This window comes from Thamnophis sirtalis, unplaced genomic scaffold, assembly GCF_051295495.1.
Source record: "Thamnophis sirtalis isolate CommonGarterSnake01/CBP01778 unplaced genomic scaffold, rThaSir2_p1.2 scaffold_7, whole genome shotgun sequence".
Lineage (NCBI taxonomy): Eukaryota > Metazoa > Chordata > Lepidosauria > Squamata > Natricidae > Thamnophis > Thamnophis sirtalis.
The window spans coordinates 26,541,694-26,566,603 of record NW_028261387.1 but is presented as its reverse complement, the minus strand read 5'-3'; the positions used below and the strand labels follow the sequence as shown (position 1 = coordinate 26,566,603).

Genomic DNA, 24,910 nt, shown 5'->3' with positions numbered 1-24,910 from the left:
ATTGAATAGGGGACTCCAAAGATATAAAACTGCTTTCTGAACTAAAAGCTATTTGCGTCAAAAATAGCAGATTTTATGCTTCTTGTTTGATGGTACCATCAATGACTTTGCTTTCCAAAAATCATGAAATAAATTGTTTTACATGCTATATGAAACGTAAAACGAAGTGCAGATTGTATGGTTTCTTCCAATTTATTGACGATGAACTGTATAACTCTTCTTGTTTTATATATACCACATCTCTAAATTTCTTAAATTGGAATTTCTAATACGGTTTCAATTAAATAATTCATTTTTTAAAAATAACTGTTTTTGCAATCAGTACTGGCAGTATATACACCACTTACTTTAAAGACCTAAAGTTGTTTATGATACTTGTACAACAATCTACTAAAAAGAAAGTTAGATTAAACAACTAGGGATGGCCAACATAAAAATTACTGTATGTATGATATAACATATTCAAGAAGTCAATATCTTTATAAGAACATGAGCTTAGAGGGTTAAAAAAAAAAAAAAATAAAGTTCCTCATCAGAATTCCTATCAATCTAAGAATTTTGGCTCTGAAAATGCTCAGCTACTTTGCCTCTGTCTTATACATTTCCTAAACTTATTACGGGTTGCCTATTGTGTTAGCTAATGGATGCAAAAAACCTTGAGTGCATGTGTTGTTCTGGGTTATTCTAAGATAAGATTGTAAGAAAGTTTAATAGTATTCCTGCTTATTTCAACGGAACAAAATTTTTGAACCACAAGTAGTTAAATTGCAGGTTTTAGTATGTTCCATTTAGAACTTATAAACTATAATCCTTAAATTAAATGTTCTAACTTCACAGCCTATGATTAGCTTTCTAAAAACTGAGCATTCATTTCAAACAAATGAAACTTTTTTTTAAAAAAAAACCTGTTAAATATACAAGAACTAGCTGGATACCCATGCTTCGCTACGAAACTATGTGCTCGGGCTTGATACTTAAAGCTTGAAAATTAATGCAGAATGTGTAACTCCTTAGGATCATAGCATGTTAATATAAGGCCAATTGCAGTTGGAACAGAGTTCTCTTCAGGTGGGGAGGGGGAGTAGAATATCTAAACTCCCTGGCTGTAGGCCAGATGAATCACATGCTGGCCATGCCCATAACCAGTGTAGCAAAGGGGTAGCATCAGAGCATGTTAATACAAGGCAACTGGCAGTTGGAACAGAGTTCCTTTCAGGTGGAGAGGGAGAGTAGAATGTCCAACTCCTTAGCATCGACACGTGTTAATATAATACTGTATAAGAAATACTGATAATCTGATGGTCATTTCAAAAAATCATTTCTTAGCGAAATGATTATCAGGGAAAACTTTTTAACCTATTTACTCCCATTAATTGAGACATTTAATAATGTTTTATAAATTGGTACGTACAGTATAGTACTGGAAAGCATATTCAAAAACTAAATGTTCTTAGCAATATCTCCCTTGACATCTCCCCAAACTGATTTTAACATTTTTATGTTGCTTGATAATAAATATGGAAGCTATAATCTCTATGTGTGTGTCTCATATAGACACCTGAATGTGTTCATCAAGAATAAAATGGTGTGTGTAGGTAGCCAACAGTTGTCTATGGAGATTCTCAGTCATCCAGGTCATGGTTATCCCAAAGGTGCTTTTTCAAGAGGCACCTGGGCTTTCTTGTTTTTCATTGAAGACGTTTAGCTTCTCATCCAAGAAGCTTCAGTGATTTGAAGAAGCAAAACCTCTTCGAAAAAACCAAGAAAGTCTAGTTGCCTCTTAAAAAAACACCTTTGGGTAGCCAATAGTTATTTGTTGCTTACCTGTGATCACACCTCACTGCCACAATTTATAAGAATGTAGGTAAAGAGCTGCTTAGGATCCTGGAGGTAATAGTGGAAAACACATTGCCTGCCAGTATATTATTAATTTATTATATTTATATGCTGCCCATCTCACTGATGAGGTGAAATGGAAGTGTTTTGTGACTGCTCTCCATGAAACCATTTTGTAAGTAAGCATCACCAAAGTAACTATTTGTGATAAAACCCATGATGTATTCCCAAAATTCCAAATAATAATAGCCCCAATAGGTGGTTTTTAAAAAGATTCTAATCCATGAAGTAAAATCTATGGAAAGAAACATTTCAGTACCTCTTATAGGAAAAGGGCATGATAAGGAATGTGTCAGTAAGCTAGGCCTTTAAGCATATTGCTGATTTAAAACTTAATTGCTGATCTGAAACCTTTCAAGCTTTTGGAGATGTTCAACAGATTTTTTTCTTTGGTTTTCATTCTTACACTTAGGTATTTTACTATTCTAAATGTAAAGTACTATAAGTGGTAGAACGTGGATATTTTAAGGTTCAATAAATATTCAGTAACTATTTTATATCCTACTTTTGTTAGATATGACATTATAGTACTTGGATCAACATCATATTAAGCCTGTCCTTTGGAAATTACTATTGTCAATTCAGTAGCTTTTTATAAAGATTTGAAAGTTCTACCAATCTCACAGTTACCTTAAAATCTGAATCATAGCCTACAGAATTTCCTGTTTCTTTTCTTTTTTTTCTATAAGCTTTTCTAAGGCTCATTATATCTGGGTCAGTGATCGGATTCACTTACCTTTGCTACCGGTTCGCAAATGTGAGCGTGGTCATTGCGCATTATGTTGGGGTGGGTGGGCAGAGCCTCCAACAGCCACCGCTACTTGTTCACCTGAACCAGTAAGAACCAGCTGAATACCACCTCTGATCTGGCTGTTCAGAGGAAGACACGTCTTTGTCTTTTTGAGGGAACATTTGGCCAAGTATAAGAACAGTACAGAATTTTGTTTTCCTAGTCTCTTCAGAAAAATAATGTTTTGCTAAGGAATTGGTGAAATATTATGCATGAAAGAAGCACAGTAATTTTGTATAGATCTCTTTATGGGTGAGATCCAACAACACAACTGAACTTCCCCATTCTCTCCTACATCTACATTTCTCGGAAGTGCTGTAGGACATAGTGAATTATAAAGATAATGTAAAATGTAAATGTTTTCAAAATGTGGTCCTTCCACTCCTGATAAAATAAGTTTTGCAAGATTTGTCTGCTAAATATTAAATAACTCCACTACTTCATAGGGGGGAAATTCAGAAGTCTTTGTGTAGAAAAATGAAAGCACTGTTATTGCCTTGTGTAAATGATATGGTCATAAAAGTAGATAATGGAGTTCTTTGTGAAAACAAAGGCTAACTCTTTCCCATTATTTAAGTGACATTTGAAAAATTACCCTAACTGCAGGGTATGGTAGAGAATAGCAAAAATAAGAAGGAAGGATGAACGAAAATGTCTGAAATGCATTTGCTATGATGCTCAGTAAATACGACAGTTATCTTCTAAGATGCATGTTAAAGGCCGAGAATCAGTAAAAGACTGAAATGTTGGTAAGCTCAGCACACAGAGAAAATATTTGACAAATATACAACCAGTTCAAGATTTATACTAGTGATCTGGGAATTTAAAGGAAATATTGGTCTGCAAATGTGTTCATTTATGAGCACTGCTAAGAAATGGGGGTTGTTGAAGTCAAGAGTTCTTTTAACCTCAGAGTGTGTAATTCTAGTGGAACAAGCATTAATTTTAAGGGAAGAACTATGTAGTGTAGCTCTATGCAAACACCCTTTCCTTCAATAAATTGCAGGACATGTGTCTTTTAAAGGAAGCAATACTGAAGTACAGAATTGAGAGAACCTTTGTCACTGAATGCATACCTATATTCAGTCATCTATTATTTTACTTTAATGCCATTGCGGAGGAGGGAATTACTGGGTTCTTAAAGTGGGCTTCAAGAAATAATGAATTGTAGAAAATTCAAAAAGAGATTAACAAATTAAAAATTAATAGAAACAGAGCACTAAAAGATGTAGTCTTTGATAGCACAGTCATACTCCATTCAGAATCAAGGATGAAGCTGTAGAGGTGGTCAACAGTACTAAGTATCTAGGGATGCAGATAACTAACAATCTGAACTGGTCTCTCCACATGTCATCCTTAGTGAAGTGTGCAAACCAGTGTCTGCATTTCCTATGTTGGATGAGGAGAGCACACTTTTCTGCTTCTGTCATGGCCACTTATTACAGAGGCACAATTGTTTTAACAGAAGTGCATCACTGTTTGGTTTGGTGGCAGCAGTGTCTCAGATAGAAAGTCCATACAGAGAATAGTAAGGACAGTCAAGAAGATTATAGGAAGCTTGTTTACTGTTATTCAGGATACTGCTTATAAGCAGTATGTGCTTAGAGCTCAAAGCATTGTTAGAGACCCCGCACACCTACTTGATGGTCTGTTTCTGTTGTTCCCCTCTGGGAGGAGATTTAAGAGTATTTCTAGCAGGACTACCAGATTTTGTAACTGTTTTGTTCCCTATGCCATCCTTCGGGTAAACTCATAAGATTCGTGTTTCTCACCATGTGCATGTGTACATCCGAACTAGACTGTATTGTCTCTCTGTGTCATATAATATATGTGGGTATATGCATACTTTTGTATTTATTTATTTATTTTGTCATGTTTGCACAGTGTCTAATGGAGGTGGTGACCGTTTGAGAACTGTATGCAATGAAATTTCATTTTAATGTATGTCAATTCGTGTACATTCAAAGTGACAATATGGTTATTCTAAATTCTAAGTCTATGTAGCAAATAACAAGATGGTGTGAAATGTTTTTTTTCCATATGCCTTCCTTAGTAGTGTAAATATTGAAATGAAATAGTTTATCAACCTAAAAACAGAATACAAGTAGTCCTCAGCTTACGACCATAATTGAGCCTGATATTTCCATTGCTAAGTGAAACATTTGTTAAGCGAATTTGTTAACCATTTTATTATTTTTCTTGCCACAGTTGTTAAGTAAATCACTGCTTTTTTCAGTTAATAACACGGTTGTTAAGTGAATCTGGATTCCTCCTCGACTTTGCATATAATAAGGTCGCTGAAGGTGATCAGATGAGCCCGGGACACTACAAACGCCATAAATATGAGTCCGTTGCCAAGCATTCAAATTTTGATCACATGATCATGGGGATGCTACAAAGTTCGTAAATGTGAAAACGGTCATAAGTCACTTTTTTCTGTGCCATTGTAATTTTGAACGGTTGCTGGATGAACTGTTGTAAGTCGAAGACCATCTGTACAAAGATGTTGCTTGCTTATTTTTGGTTTGATCCAAACTTAGCCATCTGTAGAGGCGGCATACTAACATCAGTAGGAGTTAAGGAGATTCTAACTCTATCTGTCTCCAATCATATTCTATCCTTTCAATTACATTTCCAATATGGTGTTCAAAACATTTGTAACTTCCACATGCTTTGTACAATCTTAAGATAGGTGCTGATCAATTTAATGTGACAGCTTTGCATGTTTCTGTGCACACTTGTTTATACAAGACAAGGGAAACTAAAGGAAAATTATTTACAACAGTAAATTGAGTGAAGAAGTGATCTGAAACTGACGTTTTTCATTCAACCTGTTTGGGTCCATCCACCACCTCTCCTGAATTTATACTTGCTCATTATGTATGTATATAGCCATTCTTATGACACAAATATATTCTACATACGACTCTCCTATGCAATTGAAAAAATAGGAACCACTGTACCACTTATTAAATAATACGATAGTAAAATACTTAAAATAAAGTCTAGAATTGGTCTGTATAAAAGAAGAAATAGGAGTGTTTTTATTTTCATCTGTGCTATTGAAAAGTATGTGATTTTTAGTACTAGAAAATAACTAACCAAATGTTCCTATCTGTGCTTTGTTTATTCCTAATAGATAGAAATTAATGGTATCTGTTTCTTTCTTTTGTTCTTTTATTCTTCTGATAAGGCTTCTGCTATGCCATTGTTAGATATGTTGTGCGTTCAAACTAGACTATTGAATTTAATGGCTGATAAATCAAAATGCTTTATTACAAATAACTTCCTGGCAGAGTTCAGGAGCTCAGGTTGTACTTCAGGAAAGAACACAGTGTATTCACCCAACCCAAGAATAATTTCATCACAGTGTAATTTAGAGTTAGATTTCTTTACACAAAGGAGGTCCGTTGTAGAAAGCAAGTGATTGTAATTCATTCTTCATTCCAAAGATGTTGAAAGTATAGTGAAATGGCATAATTTGAGAGGAGGTAAGATTCCCAGCTGAGTAGTCCATAAGTCATGTCAACTACTGTCTAACTGAAAAATGGATAGTACAGATTTCCATGTACATATTCAGTAAATTATACTTTACACTATGAATGGAAGAGTTTCAGCTGTGAAGCACAAATTAAATACAAAATTTTCAGTATGGCTTTGCATTCAGTAAATATATAATGTCTATGTTAAAGCCAATGTAGGAGGCACCAAGGAGACATGGTGACCTAGCAATTAAGACACTGCACTTGTTGATTGGAAGGTTGGCAGTTGAGACTTAAGTACCCAAACTTACAATATGATGGGGTCTCGATCTGCCAATCATCTGATGGGGTGAGCTCCCATTCTTGCCCTAGCTCCTACCAACCTAGCAGTTTGAATGCATGCAAGTACAAGTAAATAAATAAGTACCACTTTGGTGGGAAGGTAACATCATTTGTGTATGTTGGCATATAATCATGCCAGCCACATAACCATGGAAGTTTCTTCAGGCAATGCTGGCTCCCTTGGTTAGAAAATAGAGATGAGCACTGTCCCCATAGAATTAGACACAACTGGACAGAGGAAACCTTTAACTTTTTATCTTTGTCAACATGCATGCTCACACACCTCACTCAAGCCATAATGATTCTTTACCACCATTTCATCCAGACTTTTGAGTTGGACCAAAGGTTTCCATATAGGATTTAGAATTTGGACACACTGTATATATCAGTTTCAGAAATATACCTTAATTTAGTTCTAAGGTTTCTTTGTTTTATATCTTGTTATTATTGAGTTTTGCATTAGTGCACTTAGTCTTTTCACTTAGGAGAAAGGCAGGACATAAATTTTAGCAAGGGAAAAAAACATTTTTCTACAGTGATGTTAAGTGAAACTTTGGCTTGGTTCCCACATACTGAGGTTGTTTATTTTCAGTTCACCTATTAGGGCTTAGTGCTGTATATTCATCAACACAATATTCAATAAAATATGGTTAAAATTCCTATGTAGGTGTTACATGTGAAGCCGGCTATTAAAATGATTATTTCACTGGGAAAATATCAGATAGTTTGTGCCATATTAGCACAAATGAAAAAAAGTGCTAAGTTGCTGCAGAATTAATGGTAATTCAGAAGGCAAAAGCATCATTTTGAAATCATAGAGCTACTTTCAAATGGACACAGAGTCCTTGTGCACTACTTGAGAATTTTTATTATCTTTAGAACTATGTTTATACTAGCTCCAATCAAGAATCAGTAGCATGATATAAAATACTTGTATGAACCTATTGTTCATTGTCACAATCACCTCTAGAAGTCTTCAACAATTTTCAACAAGATTCTGCTTGGAAGTTGAGTGATGGCAACTAAATTTGTATTTTCATTTTTTATCCAAGTAGCAGTTGTGAACAGTTCAGTAGGAAAATAGCATAGTTAAGTATTGGTAGATTTATTCATACTTGATTTTGAACTATATTGTGGATTTAAAATATAGCAAGTTATATCTTTGAACATTCACTTAAACGTTTACCTATTTCATTTTTTCTTCCCATCCAAAAGCTTTTACTTTACACAAATGAAATATTACATAGATGCATGATGCCTTTTAGCAATGTCGTTCCTATGGTTTTTTTAAAATGTTGACAACAGTATATTTAACTGTTCATACCATCATCATTTAGTAGGGAAATGGTAGCATAGAAAGTGTTCTGCTTTGTTCAGTACGAATCCATTTGAAATATGAATATTGACTCATTTATTAGCGGGGTGATCAAACAGAATATACAAAAATATTTTACATCATTATAAATGAAAATTATTATTATTATTATTTTAAATTGATATGGTAAACATGTTTGTGTTTGTATTTTCCATAAAATAGCATTTATCTTTTGGGCTCAAACTTGAAAGAGAAAGTATTTGAAATAACTAATTTATACCATGCAAATAGTTGAATATGTAACTTGATATATCGATTAGATATAGCATGGACAATGTCATAAATGAAGTTTAGGAGAATAGTAAAATAGTCACGAAATGGCAATGACATTCATAAAAACAATAAATTATTTCCCACAATGTCCAGGTCTCCTAGAAATAGGACTTGATTATGTTTCCAGATAGAATAAAAGTAACAGCTAGTTAACAACTTGCATTTTCAGTTTTAAAATATACTCATGATAGAATCTGATTTGAAAGGACATCTTGATTTCACTGTCTCAATAGGATACTTGAACTCTAAAGTGAAATGAGCATCCTGCCTTGTGGATTTATTGGCTAATTGTTTTAATGGAAATGCATTAAAAATGAGTGGAAGGTGTTTTGCTAAGGAGTGACACAACACCACAGTATTGTTCACTGCAGTCTTTCAATGCATCTTTAAAATGACCCTCAAACATGCTGTAATCAGTGTTGACTATATCTTAAGGCTAAGAAATAGTTGCTGTTTCTGTTGATAGGAACTCAGATGATATCAGCTAAAATTAATTGGATTCTTTAACTGGATTCTGTTTATTAGTTTGAATAATCTCCCTTGCCCTTATTGTTTGAGTGATACTGCTTACTTGTTCCAGCTTCTGCCAACCTAACAGTTTGAAAGCACATAAAAATGCAAGTAGGGACCACCTTTGGTGGGAAGGTAACAGTGTTCCGTGTGCCTTCAGCGTTTAGTCATGCCGGCCACATGACCATGGAGACGTCTTCGGACAGCGCTGCCTCTTTGGCTTTGAAACGGAGATGAGCACCGCTCCCTAGAATTGGGAACAACTAGCACATATGTGAGAGGGGAATCTTTACCTTATATGAGGCTGAGTGAGGAAAAATCACCTGAAGACTATATTCTGGGTTTCTACAAATGGGAAAATGGGTTGCTTATAAGCTGCATAGGAACATATAACCAAAGTCTCTCAAATTGAGCTTAGCTCTTGAGAATTTCATGTCTATTTGATGTTTTTGATGGACATATGGTGGCCCAAAAATTCCCATTTACTAGGAATTTTTGTCTGCTTTTAACTCCCTAGTAGAAAGAATAGCCCTTGAATTTCTTATTGGCCTCATTTCCAAGTACCAAATAGGTTCAATTTTGCTTAGATCTGCCGATCTCAGTTATCCGTAAGATGGTAGCTTTTTTAAAAAAAAGATTCATTTTACTGCTATTTCCAATACACTGCAGGAGAGTTAGAGACAAATTAGCTCCGCTGTTGAACACAAACCTCATATAGAAATCACCGACTCCCAGACCTGCTTTAAGACAGACACAGAATCCTTGTGTAGAAGTGCCTTTAGTTTTATATTTTGAGTGTATTTTTCTACTGTAGCGTTATTTGTCATTTTATTTAATACTTTCTCCTCTTGTCATATTGTACTTTACTGTTTCTATAGAAACATTTATTTTTATTTTAATATTATTTGCAGATAACATTATTATCTTTTAGATGGAATGGGAGATTAAACCACACACACACACACAGATGATGGCTCATCTTAAAAGACAATTCTTAGGGGCTCTCAGTAATAAAACTCAGAACTATAAAAACCTGGTCCTAGATCAGCATTCAAGTACAAAATGAATCAGGATCTAAGCTACTTAGCTTATTTAGCTTCAGTATCAAATGTGATACTGAATCTGGCAACTTTGCTGATCATTGTCGATTTACTGCTATGTATTCAAAATGGCTGTGTGTGCGCGCGCGCGAGAGAGAGAGAGAGAGCTGTACACATGAATAGAGTAGAGTAGAGTAGAGTAGAGTAGAGTAGAGTAGAGTAGAGTAGAGTAGAGTAGAGTAGAGTAGATAAATTGGAATAGAACAGAACAGGAATTCTTTATTGACCAAGTATGAATGGACGGACAAGAAATTTGTCTCTGGTGCATAAACTCAGTGTACATATAAACAGCAAGTAATAGGTCATAAGTCATAAATCATAGTTACAATAATTAATCATAAGATACAAACAATTGATAAAAAATTAATCATAAGAAATCAATAGGGGAAGATAATAGGATAGATGAGAAAAGATGAGAAATGAGACAGTGCTGTGGGAATTAAGTGTCCAGCCAAGTGATAGCACAGGGGAAAAAATATCTTAATGTCCATTTGTTTTGTCTCTATAGCAGTGTCCTGAGGGGAGCAGTTGAAATAGATTATGTCCAGGATGTGAGAGGTCTGTAAATATTTTCTCAGCCCTCTTTCTGATTCGTGCAGTGTACAAATCCTCAATGGAAGGCAGGCTGGTTGCAATTGTTTTTTCCCCTGCAATCCTAACTATCCATTGAAGTATCTACCTGTCCTGTTTGGTTGCTGTGCCAAACCAGACAGTTATTGAGACACAAATGACAGACTAAATAATACCTCTGTAGAACTGTATCAGCAGCTCCTTAGGCAATCTGAACTTTCTGACTTGATTCAGTAAGAACACTCTTTATTGTGCCTTTTTAATAATGGATTAAATATATATAATTTCTTCTTTGGAGAGTGGGCATTGGAATTTTATTTTAATGTGAGTCATTGTGCAAACAGAACAGTGACAATAAAAGTTATCTTATCTATCTTATCTTATCTTACATAGACTTCATGAGATAGAAGGCCTGATTTAATGGGACTAATTCTGGTCCAGATGTTCTGTTAAGGCTTGGCTTGTGGCTCAGTCAATTTACTGGAGCTGTTTCCTTCCTCTGAGGAGTCATTTCTCCGATGATGTCATGACAGACACTGATAAAATCATCAGCATGATTTTGTGGTCTTGTGTCATTCTTTAAATTAATACTGTATATTGCTTATTCTGAACATTCAATGATGCTCCATCCAAGCAAAACTTGGCAGAAATTCAGGTTGCTTAAAAGTAGTTAGATGCCATGGTATGAAAGTCCCTGTTCAAGTTGCAGCCAAGCAATCTTGTCATCTTTTAAACTGTTTCTCTCCCTCTGTCTTAGAGCTTAGCTTTCTATGGTTGCTAAGTGGGTTGCCTTCTCTTTGATATCTTCTTGCATTCCACACTTCCCTTGCTTTTCAATTTGTTTCCCTAAAATTGTTTTGGCATTTCTTCTACCCCCCTGGAATTTTTCTTTCTTCAATAACAATAGTGCCTATTTAACTATGGTTGAACTGATACCTACAGAATGACACTTTTATTCATTTTCTTTCATTTTTTTGTACCTTTCCAATTGAGTTATCACCCAAAACAGTGAGATAACCTTTTAAAAGAGATTGATTAAATTAGGCAGGATTCTGCATAGGATACCCTTCTTTGAGTAAATATGACAAACTGGTTATGTTGCATACATAGATTATGCTTTCCTATTCGTACTATATATTTCTCTCTCTCTCTCTCTCTTTTTAGAGAAAATCAGACAAAGATATGCAGAACTTCCTGGAGAATTGCACATTATTGAACTTGAAAAAGATAAGAATGGACTTGGACTCAGCCTTGCAGGCAACAAAGATAGGTCCCTCATGAGCATTTTTGTTGTGGGGATTAGTCCAGATGGTCCTGCAGGAAAAGATGGAAGAATGCATATTGGAGATGAACTTTTAGAGGTAATTTTTGATTCTATAAGGCTAATCAAATAGTTTTACAGATCATGGTGAAAAATAGTTGTTTATGAGAACTGTCAACAAAAATAATGGTGGGAGTTGCTGTATGATAGGGAATTTACAAACAGCTCACCTTCTACTTGTTTCCTTTGTCCAAAAAACAGATCAATTTTTATGTCTCAACCTAGACTTCAGAGTAATTAAAGTGTTCCTGATGCTTTCAGGCAAGCTTGTTATTATCTGAATATGTTGCCCAGTTTTGTGGACTTAGAGACATCTCCATTGAAGTATCCTCTATCCCATAAAACAATGTAATTTATATGTGTGGAGTGTAGCAATTCCATTTGGTGAATATATTTTATTAGGGATATTTGTACATTATACATTTTTCCTTCTATTGGGCAAGTATTAAAAGCTGCAGGTACATTCTGTGCTCAGTTATTTTAGAGTGATCCATATTAGAGCTCATTATTTATTAAATTTATATGTCTCTCATCTCACTATCAAGCAACTCTGGGTGGTTTACAGCAACAATATGATAACTGAAAAGTTAGAAATATTAAAACATTAAACATTAAATTAAAACATTAACATTAACAGCAAAATAGATAAAAGAACAGTCTGTAAAGAGAATGAAAGTAGGATCTTATCTAATCTACTAGCCACCTTCAGAATGGGAAGTTGACGGAGTCAGGGTCTCCGAAGCGAGGCATGGGAGGAGTCACATGTGGTATTAACACTAATTTTGAGGCCACACCCTCTACTTCCTCTTCATGACTCCAGATTAACCTCAGTCTTCAGCCCAGAAGGAGTACTTTTCTGGCTCTCCATTTGGCTTCAGAGGTTTTGTTGCTTTAAATTTTGTCCTTTAGTTTTTTTCCACTTGTGATTCCTCCCACCTCTCTCTGTTGTGTCTCTGTGCTGTTTACCTTTTTTTCCTTCACACAAGCTGGACTTGCTGCAATATAGGGGAGTCCCCAAGCCACTGGGCGGTTAAAGGGGAGGCTCCAGGCCGCTTGCCAGAGAGTGCTGTATTGTGTAACCTCTAGACCATCAGAGGGGATCATGGATCACTCCAGAGGCTCCTGAAGGAGCGGCTCAGTCAGAGCCGACTCGGCATTGGGCCGCGTGGTCGGCGTTTGCCATTTTGGATGGTGGTCATCTTGGGACGCACGTGGTGGAGTGCAGAGGTCAGCATGCTTGATTTCAGCCACCGCAGGTACCCAGAACCACCGCCAGGATTAGAAGAGCATTTCTTCAGGCTTGTGCTCCACTGGTGATCCAGGGAGGGCCCCTTCAGTTTGGAGGTAGGCTGGCTTCCTCATGCCGCAGATTGGTGGCGTGGTTATGGATAGCACCAGTCAGAAGGAGCTCCAGACCGCACGCAGAAGCCCAGGCTGGTTGGCAGAGTGAGAGGAGGTGGGAAGGCAGCGACTATAAGTAGAGGCGATAGCAGAGGCTATGAGGAGCAGGGGGCGGCTACCCCTAGATTTCCAGGGGATTCAGATCTGGGCAAGGGGACCTCCCATGGAGCTACCCCTGTAACGAGGGGGAGGACTACCTCGAAGAGGGCCACCTCTAAATCGACTAGAAAGAGAGCCCTGCATTACTAGAGCAGGAGGATTAGGGAGGAAATCAGCCCTTCCCCATCCAGGTCACTCTCTCCTTTCAGGCCTTTTGCCAGAGGTCCAACTAGATTTTCCAGGTTCCCCCTGTGGCTCTGCGAGGGAGGCTAGCCCCCTATCCCCTCCTCTGTCTCCTGCCCAGTCTTCAGGACACCGGGAAGACGCCTTTGGCTGCATTGCAGCTGGTTCCACCAGGCCACACTTGGCTCCTCAATCTGCAGATTCTAGACTCGAATCAGAGCCTCCTAGCCTCACTCCAGCTTATCCAGAGCTTTCTGAAAGTTTTCAGAATGTGTTTGCCCGTGCCATTGCTCAGGGCATTTCATTGGATCATGCAGCATCAATTTCAGGCCTCTAGATTGGCCACAGTCATTGGGGGGGTGCTAGACCCTTATCCCAACACCCGGTCATAAAGAGGTTCCTCAGAGCAGCTGCTAATCTTCGGCCCCCAGTGATCCATCACTTTCCCACCTGGGACATTCCCACAGTGCTCCAGGCCCTTACGGAGGCACCCTTCAAGCCTCTAAGGGAGATAACTCTCCAACTCCTAACTCTCAAGGTGGTCTTCCTGGTAGCCATCACCACAGCTAGGTGGGTGTCTGAGATCAATGCCTTATCCACCAGGGCGGATCTGTGCGCTTTCCATGACAACAGGGTTGTGCTCAGGCTAAACCCGGCTTTCCTGCCCAAGGTCAACACCCCCTTCCATAGGGGGCAGGAGGTGGTGCTCCTGGATTTCTGTCCAGCACCTTCCAGAGAAAGGGAAAGGTCCTGGCATCGCTTGGACGAACGTAGGGCACTGTGTATTTACCTCAAATGAACAGCTGCCTTCTTTTTGGTAGGAGGGTTCTCCAAGGAGTGCTAGACACTTGGGGGTTCAGGCCCATTGATTCCCTCCCATGGACATCTAGCTTTGGTATGTCCCACATGTGACTCCTCCCATGTCTTGCTTCGGAGACTGTCAGTTGGTCTTACCTGAACTGCATGTCTCGAAGCTGGCTTGGGAGGAGTCACTTTCCGCTCGTTTTGTGCGCCCCTGCGCATGAGGGTCTGAGAGAGTTAGTTGTTGGTCAGTCAGGCCTGGGGGAGGGAGTTGTTATCTGTTTTCCTGATCCCTTCCTTCCCTGGCTCTTCTTGGACTGGACCATTGGTTAATCTGGGGAGCCAGGAGGAGGAAGTAGAGGGAGTGGCCTCAAAATTAGGCCAAAATCAGTCTCCGGGCAAGTGGGCCATATTAACACCACATGTGACTCCTCCCACACCAGCTTCAAGACATGCAGTTCAGGTAAGACCAACTGACATTCTCAGGCCCTTTCAGAAGGCAAAAAGAATGAGGGCAGATTTTACCTTGGGGCACAATGTTCCAGAGGACAGGAACCTCAGCAGAAAGGGCTCTTTCCCTGGACCCTGCCAGCTGCAGTTCCTCGGTTTATGGGACCCGCAAAATGTCTCTTCTGCTGGACTGAGTGGAGCGGGAGCATCCCATTGGAGTGAGATGGTTCTTCAAGTAGTCTGGATCAGAGGTGGGTTCCTACCGATTTGGATCGGTTCAACCGAGTAGGTAGTAACTCAGCCTGCCACGCCTCCGAACTGGTTCTCTCGGTGGTGCCATAGGTGCTGCAATCTTGTTTTTGGCTTCTGCGCATGCACAGAAGCATTTTTAGTACTGTGCATGCACGCATAGCATGCATCAAGTGCGTGAGGCATGTCCCTGAGCGAACCAGCAGTAGCAGCAGCCAGAACCCACCCCTAGCCTGGATCCATGTCATAAAGGTATTTAATAGGAAACACCTTACTGAAACTTACTTCTGGGTAGTCGTATAAAAACAGTAAATAATGAGCTTAGTGTTTGCACAGCTAGCTCACAATGTAGACATTGCAGTCTCATGAAGAAAGTGTTGCCCCAAGATTTATTTTAAATTCAGACTCAGTGATCTGAGAAACATCTAGCCCAAGAGACCTGTTGTTTTAGTGGAGCTTCCAAAGGCATGTCTACAATAAGAATTGTAGGAGAGTGTACTCTAATCCAAAAAGTACATGGATAAGAACATACAAAACTGCCTTATAGCTTGTCAGATTATTCATGGGCATAGTCTGTATTCTCAGTAGGCCTCCATTCTTTTACAGCTTTGCTATTTAACTTTCTACCAAACATATTCCTGTATGCGTCTACTGAGCTCTGACCCTTCCATACATTTCAGCAACCTGTTCATTTTTGTACAGATAGGCAATCTTTTATTCTCTCTCATTTTCAATTGCTCATCTGCTATGTGGGGACAATGCTAGTCTGACAAGCATTAATAAGATAAAAAGGAAGGTTCTTTGAAAGCACTGGATGAAAAAAAAATGCAGGCTTTTTTTTTAAGAGCACTCTTTCTCCCAACAGAAAAAGAATTCAGACTTAGAAAAATACTCAACGTTTTCAGAAATTTCACACTTGCAAATAACTGCCTTTCAGTATAATTTCAACTATGTGATCTGTGGAGCAATCATATAGAACTGTCTTATTTACGTGTATTGCAATCTCCCTGTGGAGTCTTTGCATATGTTGATCATGTCTCCTAAAATTAATAAGAGCTGATGGATAACAGGAGCTGAATTAGATCTAATGCATCTTGACAACTATCAGACAGCAGCAAAAATATATTAAAAATTAACAGATTAGACAAGACTGATATGGATAGGTATGTCAAGACACATTGCATTTTTAAAAATATATCTTTATGAAATTTCCAAAATGAATAAAATACAAAATAATGGGGGAGAAAGGCAAGAGAGAGAAAATTAAAGGTGTAACAAGAAAAGAAAAGAAATATAAAAAAGATATAGAAAAAGTGTAAGTTCTAACTTTCTTCAGTGCAGGTACAGATGTATAATAACTTTGCCTCTTAAATTAAGTTTCAACAAAAATTAAAGGCAGAACATGCAGAACATGCAGAACAAACTAAAGCAATAACATTACAGGATATTTCTATAATCAAAACAGATCTAGTCATCAAATTTGCAAATCAGAGTTTCTATCCTTTGTGAGCAATAAATCCAAAAGTAGTTTCCAAATGGATACAAAACTAGCACATTTTTGCTAACTTTGTTGCCATTCTGTCGCTTGCTCCCTCCCTGAATGTGGGAGGGATGCCACAGAAAGAGGCAGAGTGGGTGGGCGTGTCAAACCAGAGACCTTTAGGAGATGCAGACAGGCAGTGCTCTCACGTTTCTTCTTCTTTCCGTGGCACGACAAAACCACGCTCGTCAAAATAACGGTGATAAAATCGCGTCGCTAAAGCCACGACGTCATCACTGCCGCGACAACAGCGCGGCAACAGAAGGGCGCTTTAAAACGGTGCCGCGGCAGAAACCGATTTCAATTAAGGTAAGGGTTAGGATTAGGTTTAGGGGTTTGTTTTAGGGTTAGGTTTAGGGTTAGGGTTAGGTTTAGGGTTAGGTTTAGGGTTAGGTTTAGGGTTAGGTTTAGGGTACGAGTGCTTGGGAATTCGCGAATTTGCCCTCTGCAATTATGTCATTGCGGTAGGGTCGCGTTTTTCCTTAGCGCTTTGAACGGCGCGAATTAGTCTTCGCGCTTATGTCTCCGCAGATAAGGGCTTCGCGGATTTGTGGTGGAACTTTGTTGGAGCTGGAGGTGCTCACTGCCTTGAGTCACCGTCCTGCTTTATCCAATGACAGAGATGGCTGTCATAGAGAGAGAGGGAGGAGCTCCTCTTATCATCTCTTTTCCTCCCCTTGCCCATCACTTCTGCCGCTTCGCCACACTCCAGAAAAATTTAGCTACCAGTTCTAGCGAACCAGTGCGAATCAGCCGAATCTCACCACTACTTTAACTTACACATTTCTTGGGAAATTTTGATTTTGCAACTCTCTTGCTCTTTAATAAATGTCTTAAACTTCCTGTTCAAAACCTGACATATAAACTCCTGCTTATATTTCTGCATTAGCAGAAGTTTAGCTTGTGGGTTACAACAATAGCCAGCCATACTGATTCATTGCAAACTATTCTTATTTCAAAGAAAAAATATTTTAAAAAGAGAGCTGTAACAATAATAGTAATGTAATGATTTATTTTTTTATAAATACTTCTCTTCCAAATTACTTGTCTATACTCTTGTTTATGACTACTGTAATTAAGTAATTAAATCAACCTGTTTTAAAAACCAGTTAATTATACGTAGTTCATTTACAAAGCTTTTAAAAGATTCATTTCAGAGGGCAGAATATTAATTCTTGCTTAAATTTTCTCCAGGGTATGAAAGTAATATTAATGAAATGTAAACATTATTGAAAAACATAAGACCAAAAATAATCAGAAATCAAGAGTTAACCTTGAGTACCCTGTTTAAACTAAGTAGTTTTAGAACAGGAAAGCAAACTGTTTAGTAGGAAATAATTTCTCAGACTAATAAAGCACCCTTCAGGAAACAGCCATAACATCCTCTTCTTTAAATTTCACCTATTAGTTTTCATTATCTTACATGCCACATCCCCCTTCAGGGAAATATTTATGATGCCATCTGCTCTACAATTGTTGCTTACAATTGGAACTGTCTAGGTTAAATAATGTTTTTAATTTTTGTTCATAATTTAGCCACTCTGTTTCATTCATTTATCTTATTTCCTGTTGAACATTGCTATTTCTTTTTCCTATTTACCTGCGTTTCACTTGCCTCTAAATCAGTAGATTTAGTGTTAGAGTAAACAATAGTTCATTCTTCCATGAAGCCTGCAAGAAATGTCAAAGTACTTGAGTGTTTATTTTTTCAGAAGAAACTACAACATGCTGTGTGTGTGTGTGTGTGTGTGTGTGTGTGTGTGTGTGTGTGTGTATGTTTTAGGAACTCATATTCACAATTTATAAAATTAGTAATAAAGTAGCTTTGCATCCTGTCAATAATGATCAAACTTTCTGACTTTTCATTGGAAGCATTACAGGTAGTCTTCGACAAGCAACAGTTCATTTAGTGACCGTTCAACATTACAATGGCACTGAGAAAAGGGGCTTATGACCATTTTTTACACTTACGACCATTGCAGCATCCCCATGGTCATGTGATTAAAATTCAGACACTTGGCAACTGGCATCTATTTAAGATGGTGGCAGTCTTCTGGGAATCATGTGATCTTCTGACAAGCAAAGTCAATAGGGAATCCAGATTCAATTAACAACTATGTTACTAACTTAACAAATGCAGTGATTCACTTAATAAAGTTGGCAAGAAAAGTAATAAAATGGAGCAAAACTCACTTAGCAACATACATTTTGGGCTCAACTCTGGTCATAAATTGAGGACTACCTGTATTTGATTAAATCTATACCTGAGAGTTTGCAGCTGCTTAATGTGCCAATCTCTGACATAAGGTTTGGCTGTTGAAAATGAACAGTGTGTTTGGCTTATACCAGGGGTGTCAAATTCGCAGCCCATGGGATGGATACATCATACACTGACCAGGCCCACCCCAGTTTAGCAAAGGGCAGAAAGTCACGATACGTCATGTGACAACAATATGAAGCCGCGGGTTTGACAACCCTGCCTTATACCCTTGGCACAGGTACATGGGAGAATTTCAGTGAAAGGATTTTTGCTTACATGTAAAAAGGTACAACTTTGAGCTTAGAAAGAAGTCTTGAAAAGAATCACTTTTACCAAAATCGTTGCAAACTATCCAGCAATTAATTTTACGTAATTCCCCACTTTCATCAATAGCACTTCTAGCAGTAATGATCTTCTCTTACTTTCTCTACCGGTTCGGAACCGGGAGCGCTCGTGTGCACAGAACCTTTTGCACATGCGCAGAGCGTTCATGATGACATCTGTGTGGATGGGCGGAGCCTCCCGCTGCTGCTGCTACCAGTTCGCCTGAACCTGGGCGAACTGGCAGAATACCACCTCTGGCTTCTAGCTATAGAAAATAACAGTACTATTTGATTTTCAAGCTCTTTCTGACTTTGGTGTTTAGAAAATGATATTTTCCAACTTATAGAGTATTTTTTAAATTTTGCTACAACAAAAAAACCTTAATTTCTTTAAAGTTCTATTCCTAGATTTGTTAATTGACAGTGTCATAAGATGCATAATATGCACATACAAATACACATCTTGCATGCGAATAGGTCCATTAAATCAATATTTTGTGCATGCTTTCTCTCTCTCTCAGAAATGTAATTGTACAAAAAATAGATTTTTTTTAAAGCTGCTAGCATACCTGTGAGTGTTTGTAAAGACATACCTAAAAGTTAAAACTTGCTTTGCTTATAATTTTGCCGTGATTTCAAATTTCTAAGCAAATGCCTTGAAAAAGATTCGTCTTAACTGTTTTTTGTCTTGTGTGTATTTGTACGCATTGTCTTACTAAAGCTGCTGGTGTACGTACATCTCTTTTGTAATGCTGATCTGTGACTTTAGAAAGGAAAATGGTAAACTAAGATAAAGCTCCAATATGGCTTAACTTAATATAATAGGTTCCTGGATTGGAGATTTAAATCTTCTTTATTCTGCAGCATTTCTAATACATTCAGTGATATTGTTCGAAGCGGCATGTGCCCCAAATTATGTTGATGCAATCAATCTTACTCCCCAAATTGCTATCAATGACATAATTATTTCCTGTTGATTATCAGCATTATTCACGTGATTGGCTAATGCAATGCTTTAAAAAACAAAAAACCCAGAAACATCCTGTTTTTCAAGAAAGAAATTACAGTCTCTTCATCCATCTTGCCCTTTTGCTTCTCTTTATTTTTGGCTGTAACTCAAAATAAGATTTAGAGAAAGGGAGGGAGAGCTTATACAATGTAATAAAATTACAAAGTAATAGAGGACCTTTTGTTTCTTTTTAATTGGTAACTGCTCTAAATGTTCTTTACAACACAGATAAATAACCAGATATTATATGGGAGAAGTCACCAGAATGCTTCTGCAATAATTAAGACGGCACCATCAAAGGTCAAACTGGTATTTATACGGTAAGAATGATAATCATTAACAGTTGGGCTGATGAGGTCAAGAATTAATGGCCTGAACTGGGAAGTGAAAAATAAAAGATTCAGTATTGCCATAAAGCTGAAAGCTGCTAACATGTTTAGTCAAGGGCAAAATGTTTAAATGTTTAGTAACTATTTTGTACCAAAAGTGAAGGCTGTCATTTTAGCTCTGCTGAGAAAAAAGTCAGAAATTCATTTGAGGCAGTAACTTCATTAGGCTAATTGAGTATTGCATAGTCAAGCTTTTGAATTTGAAGAACTCTTCATCATGCAGCTGTACTTTAGAAAAGAAGGAAAAGTGGAGGAAGAATAACTGTGGTTAATAGGCCAATTTAGTAAAGAAATATAAACATGTCAATACATCCCAAAGGTGCTTTTTCAGGAGGCAACTGAACTTTCGGGTTTTTCTTTGAAGACATTTTGTTCTCATCTAAGAAACTTCTTCTGCTCTGGGATTGAATAGGAATGGAAGGATTTATTGCAGACAGCTGGTCAATTGCATTCTTTTAGCGCAGGGGTGTCAAACTGGCGGCCCATGGGCCAAATGCGTCACGTGCAGCTCCGTGAAGGGAAAAAAGTTGTGAAATGTCATGTGGCAGCAATATGATGCCATGAGTTTGACACCCATGTTTTAGCAAGCCATTGAGGCCACCTGGAGGTTTATCTATGTCGTCAGGGTCACCTGAGTATTGCAAATGGGTGTGGAGACGTCATGGAACTGTTGAAAGGGCTGTGTTCTGGACTGGAAATAGATGATGTTGTCTCTCTCCCCTTCTGTTGAGAGGCGACCGTTTAATTTTGACATAGATGGCCTGTTTGATCCCTCTTTCAAACCAGGGGTCTTCTCTGTCCAAAATGTGGACTTTGCTGTCTTCAAAATAGGATTCTCAAAAAAAGCTTCTGGGATGGAGAAATAAGTAAACAGCTGGATTTACCCTCCCTATTTTTGAAACTAGAAAGTGTTACGTTGTTCGTGGGCATGGGCATTCGAGCCATTCAAGGCTTAGCTGTGTATATGCAGAAGAGCCAGGATTGTATTGGCCCATTAGATCTTGTAGGCAGCAGGTGCTGGTGGTCCCATACTTCTTTGAAGTGAAGGAATCAATCAGCTGTGTCATGTGAAATTGTACCGCACAGCTGATTTTCGCACAGCTGATTGTCGGAACCACCAGTTTGCCAGAACTGGTAGCATTTTTTTACTACCGGTTCAGGCAAATGGAGCGTATGTGCATGCAAAGCAAACCAGTAGCAGACGTTAGCACTTCATCCCTGTCTTAAACTCTACTATGGACAGGTCATGACTTCAAAGGAAAAACAGTACTATTAAAATAAACCCTCTCTGCTTTTTATTTCAAGACTTTTCCGGACTGGGTGATTAATGATCTTGCTTCCAGCCTCCTTTTTCTTGTACACAGTTATTGAAAATTAAATGTCATGTACAAAAGTTTACTCCCTGCTGCTTAATTGGGAAATAGGTTGGGACAAAGCATGGCAAAAAAGATATACAGAATTGGATGTGTTCGTTGTGACTGATTATGATGCAAGAAATTAAATGACCAAAAGAAATTTTGTCCTGTTATAATTCTAAATATGTTTGCTTTCCTTATGTATTTAAATTAGAATATAACTGCAAAAGAAGAATTTATTTTTTAGAGGTACAGTGTAGATTTATCTAATCATTCTAATGTCTGTAAAATTTACAATATGTGAGACGTTTTCAATTTCCCTGTCACCACCTGGGCAAATATACTCGGCCACAGGGATTTTACTATATCTGCCTTGAAGAAATGCAGAGGACAATCTAGGCTGCATTCTGTCCATTTCCTCAAAGGAGAAAAGTTCACAGGCCAAAAGGAGTCCCATGTAGGATGTCAAGATGGAAACCTAATTACTATCACTCTATTCATGAGAATTCCATCTTATCACTAACATTGTTGTTTGGCAAATTTAGGAATTGGAAGGAGATAGTGGAAATGATGGGAAATGGCAGATGCCAAGAATACATTAAACATTAGTCACCCCAGACATGCAGCTGCTGCTCAAAATGGCAACCCAATAGAAAGTTGTTCATCTTGCCATGGATAAATGTTGTGCTTTTTGTTCTCAATGCATATCACTGACTTTCAAGTGAAACGTATTTTTGTCTGATTTTTCCAGTAGATAAAACTTTTCTGCATATATGAAAGCTATATTCCTTCCTTCCTTCCTTCCACTCTTTGAATCAGCAACGAATGGTCTTAGTATTCTAAGGACTGCACATAACAGTCCACATCACTCCATTCTGTGTCAGTTGAAGCTTCCAGATATTTTTTAAGGGCATCTCTATGTAAAGTGCAATTGTAGTACTCCAATCTGGCATGAGTGCTTCTTAGCAGGGCAACAGGCAGACTGACACACAAGGCAAAACTGTGCAAATTCCCTTCTTGTCATTATTGCCAGCTGCTCATTAAGTAGGAGTCATGAATCAAAGCGAACGACTGGGTTGCATCCTGGGTCTGTCTAATATTTCCTTAATTTCCTTCTTAGAACCTCATGTCCAAATTTAGTTTATAGCCATTGGATAAAGTCATATGTCTTTAGTGAATATGCATAGTTTTTCTAATGACATTCCTTGATTCCATTCATTTGTTTTATTCATTATATTTTTTTATACTTCTCTCAGTCTTGCTTTTTCTACTCCATTTTCCACTTTTCATTTTCCATTTGCATCAGATGCTCGAAATATTTGAATTTCTAGCTGTTGATCATTTTCTCAAAGGAACAGTTAGCCCGCCAGTGGTGGGTTTCAAAAATTTGTGGAACCTCTTCTGTAGGTGTGGCCTGCTTTCTGGGTCCACTGGTGGAACCTCTTCTAACTGGTTCGGTAGATTTGACGAACCGGTTCTACCGAATAGGTGCGAACTGGTAGGAACCCACCTCTGTAGCCCACCCACTTTGTTTTTGTCCAGAATCAATCTATTAGTTCTTCTTAAGGTCTAGGATAAATCTATATCCTCTAAATCTGGCTAAAAATCTCCCATTTGATTCAATTTCTTCCAATTCTGCCATGTTTACCTTGGCTGTATTATAAACAGATTTGGAGATTAATGGTTTCCTGTTTGATTTCCCTTATTTTCTATTTTATTATTATTATTCTGACTCATTCTACAACATTTTTCCAAATTCAGCTCTTACAATATTCTCATTCAAGATATTTCTGAATGAAATCTTGAATGCACATCCATAATCTTAATATATTCCAGTTTCTGACATGATCTATGTGATCAAAGGCCTTGCTGCATCAATAAAGCAAAGGTTAATTTCCTCCTTAAACACTCTTGCTCTCTCCTTTATCCAACTAAAGCTAGCCATCTGATCTCATGGCCTTCTGTCCACTCATTTATCTTATCTCTCATCAACCATGGATGTTTTCTTCTGTGCAAGATCTTATTCACAACATTGTATGCATGAGAAGTATTGCAATGGTTCAGTTAGATTCTTTCTTCCCGTGCAACTCCCTTCTTTAGCATAGCTATATACAATGATCTTCTTCAGTCTCTAGCCCGTGTGGTAGTCCTGTCCACATTTATCAATTTAGAGCTGTTGACACTTTAGCTAATACCTCTGCAGCTTTAAGCAGCTCAGTATTTTTTGTTTTTAGCTGCTGGGATATTTTATGTTGTTTCTGCTATTTTTCAGTTTTGGTTCTTTATTTATACAATAATTCCCTTCTGTTTTCCTGAGCCACCAAGACTCTTGCAAATAAAATGGGTGACCATATAAATGTATTGAATACATTTAATATGTTTAAATCTAGTAAATTTAAAAATAGCAAAATTTCATCTCAATCTGCTCCTTTTCTTTGTGATAGCTATTCTGTTGCCCATTGTGCCATTGTGTTTTCTGGCAGAAACAAGTTCCTGAATACTGAATACCATATTCTCTTTTTTTTTTAAAAGTTCTAAAAAACCTTTCTGTAAGAATGCTTTTGCCTGTTCAATTTGCAAAAGGTTTCATCTCCCATTTCTAAAAATCTTTTCTTAACTTAACTTAATTTGCTTGTATTAAATCTCTTCCATTATTATTCTTGAGTGCCCCAGTGTTTTTAAATTCTTTTTTAAATATCATCGTCTTCTTTTCCTTCCTTTCTCTAAGACCCTTGGTGGCTCAGTGGTTAGAGTGCAGTGCTGAAGGTTACTTCTGCTGTCGGCTGCCTGCAATTTTGCAGCTCAAATCCCCCCAGGGATTTGACTCAGTCTTCCATCCATCTGAGGTTGACTCAGCCTTCCATCCATCTGAGAATAAAAAAGGAATATAACCATTCTGAGAAAAAAGTAGTATTTGACATGGGCGTTTGTTTAGTAACTGTTCTAAACTACAATGATGCTGAACAAAAGGGATCTTTACTCTAAATTATGGCCAATGCAATACCTTTGGGGGTCATGTGATTTCAGATGTTTGGCACTCTACCCATAACTTGAAGGATGATCCTCCCATTTGCCTATTCCCCTCACCCACCTGGCCCACTAGTTCATATAAAAATGTCATAGCCTAGGAGAGCTTGCTTTTTGAACCACCAGGTTGGTAAAACGAGGACCCAGATTGTTTGGAGCAAGATG

General features: G+C 37.8%; 1 protein-coding gene across 1 annotated transcript in view; it reads left to right on the top strand.

Moving 5' to 3' along the window:
* The window catches only part of PATJ (PATJ crumbs cell polarity complex component), a 159,312-nt gene that overhangs the window by 91,265 nt on the left and 43,137 nt on the right, over positions 1-24,910 (top strand). Inside the window, exons 28-29 of the mRNA XM_087719579.1 lie at positions 11,503-11,699; positions 20,203-20,294. Of these exons, the coding sequence (XP_087575705.1) occupies positions 11,503-11,699; positions 20,203-20,294 (289 nt within the window). The remainder of the gene's footprint in view (positions 1-11,502; positions 11,700-20,202; positions 20,295-24,910) is intronic.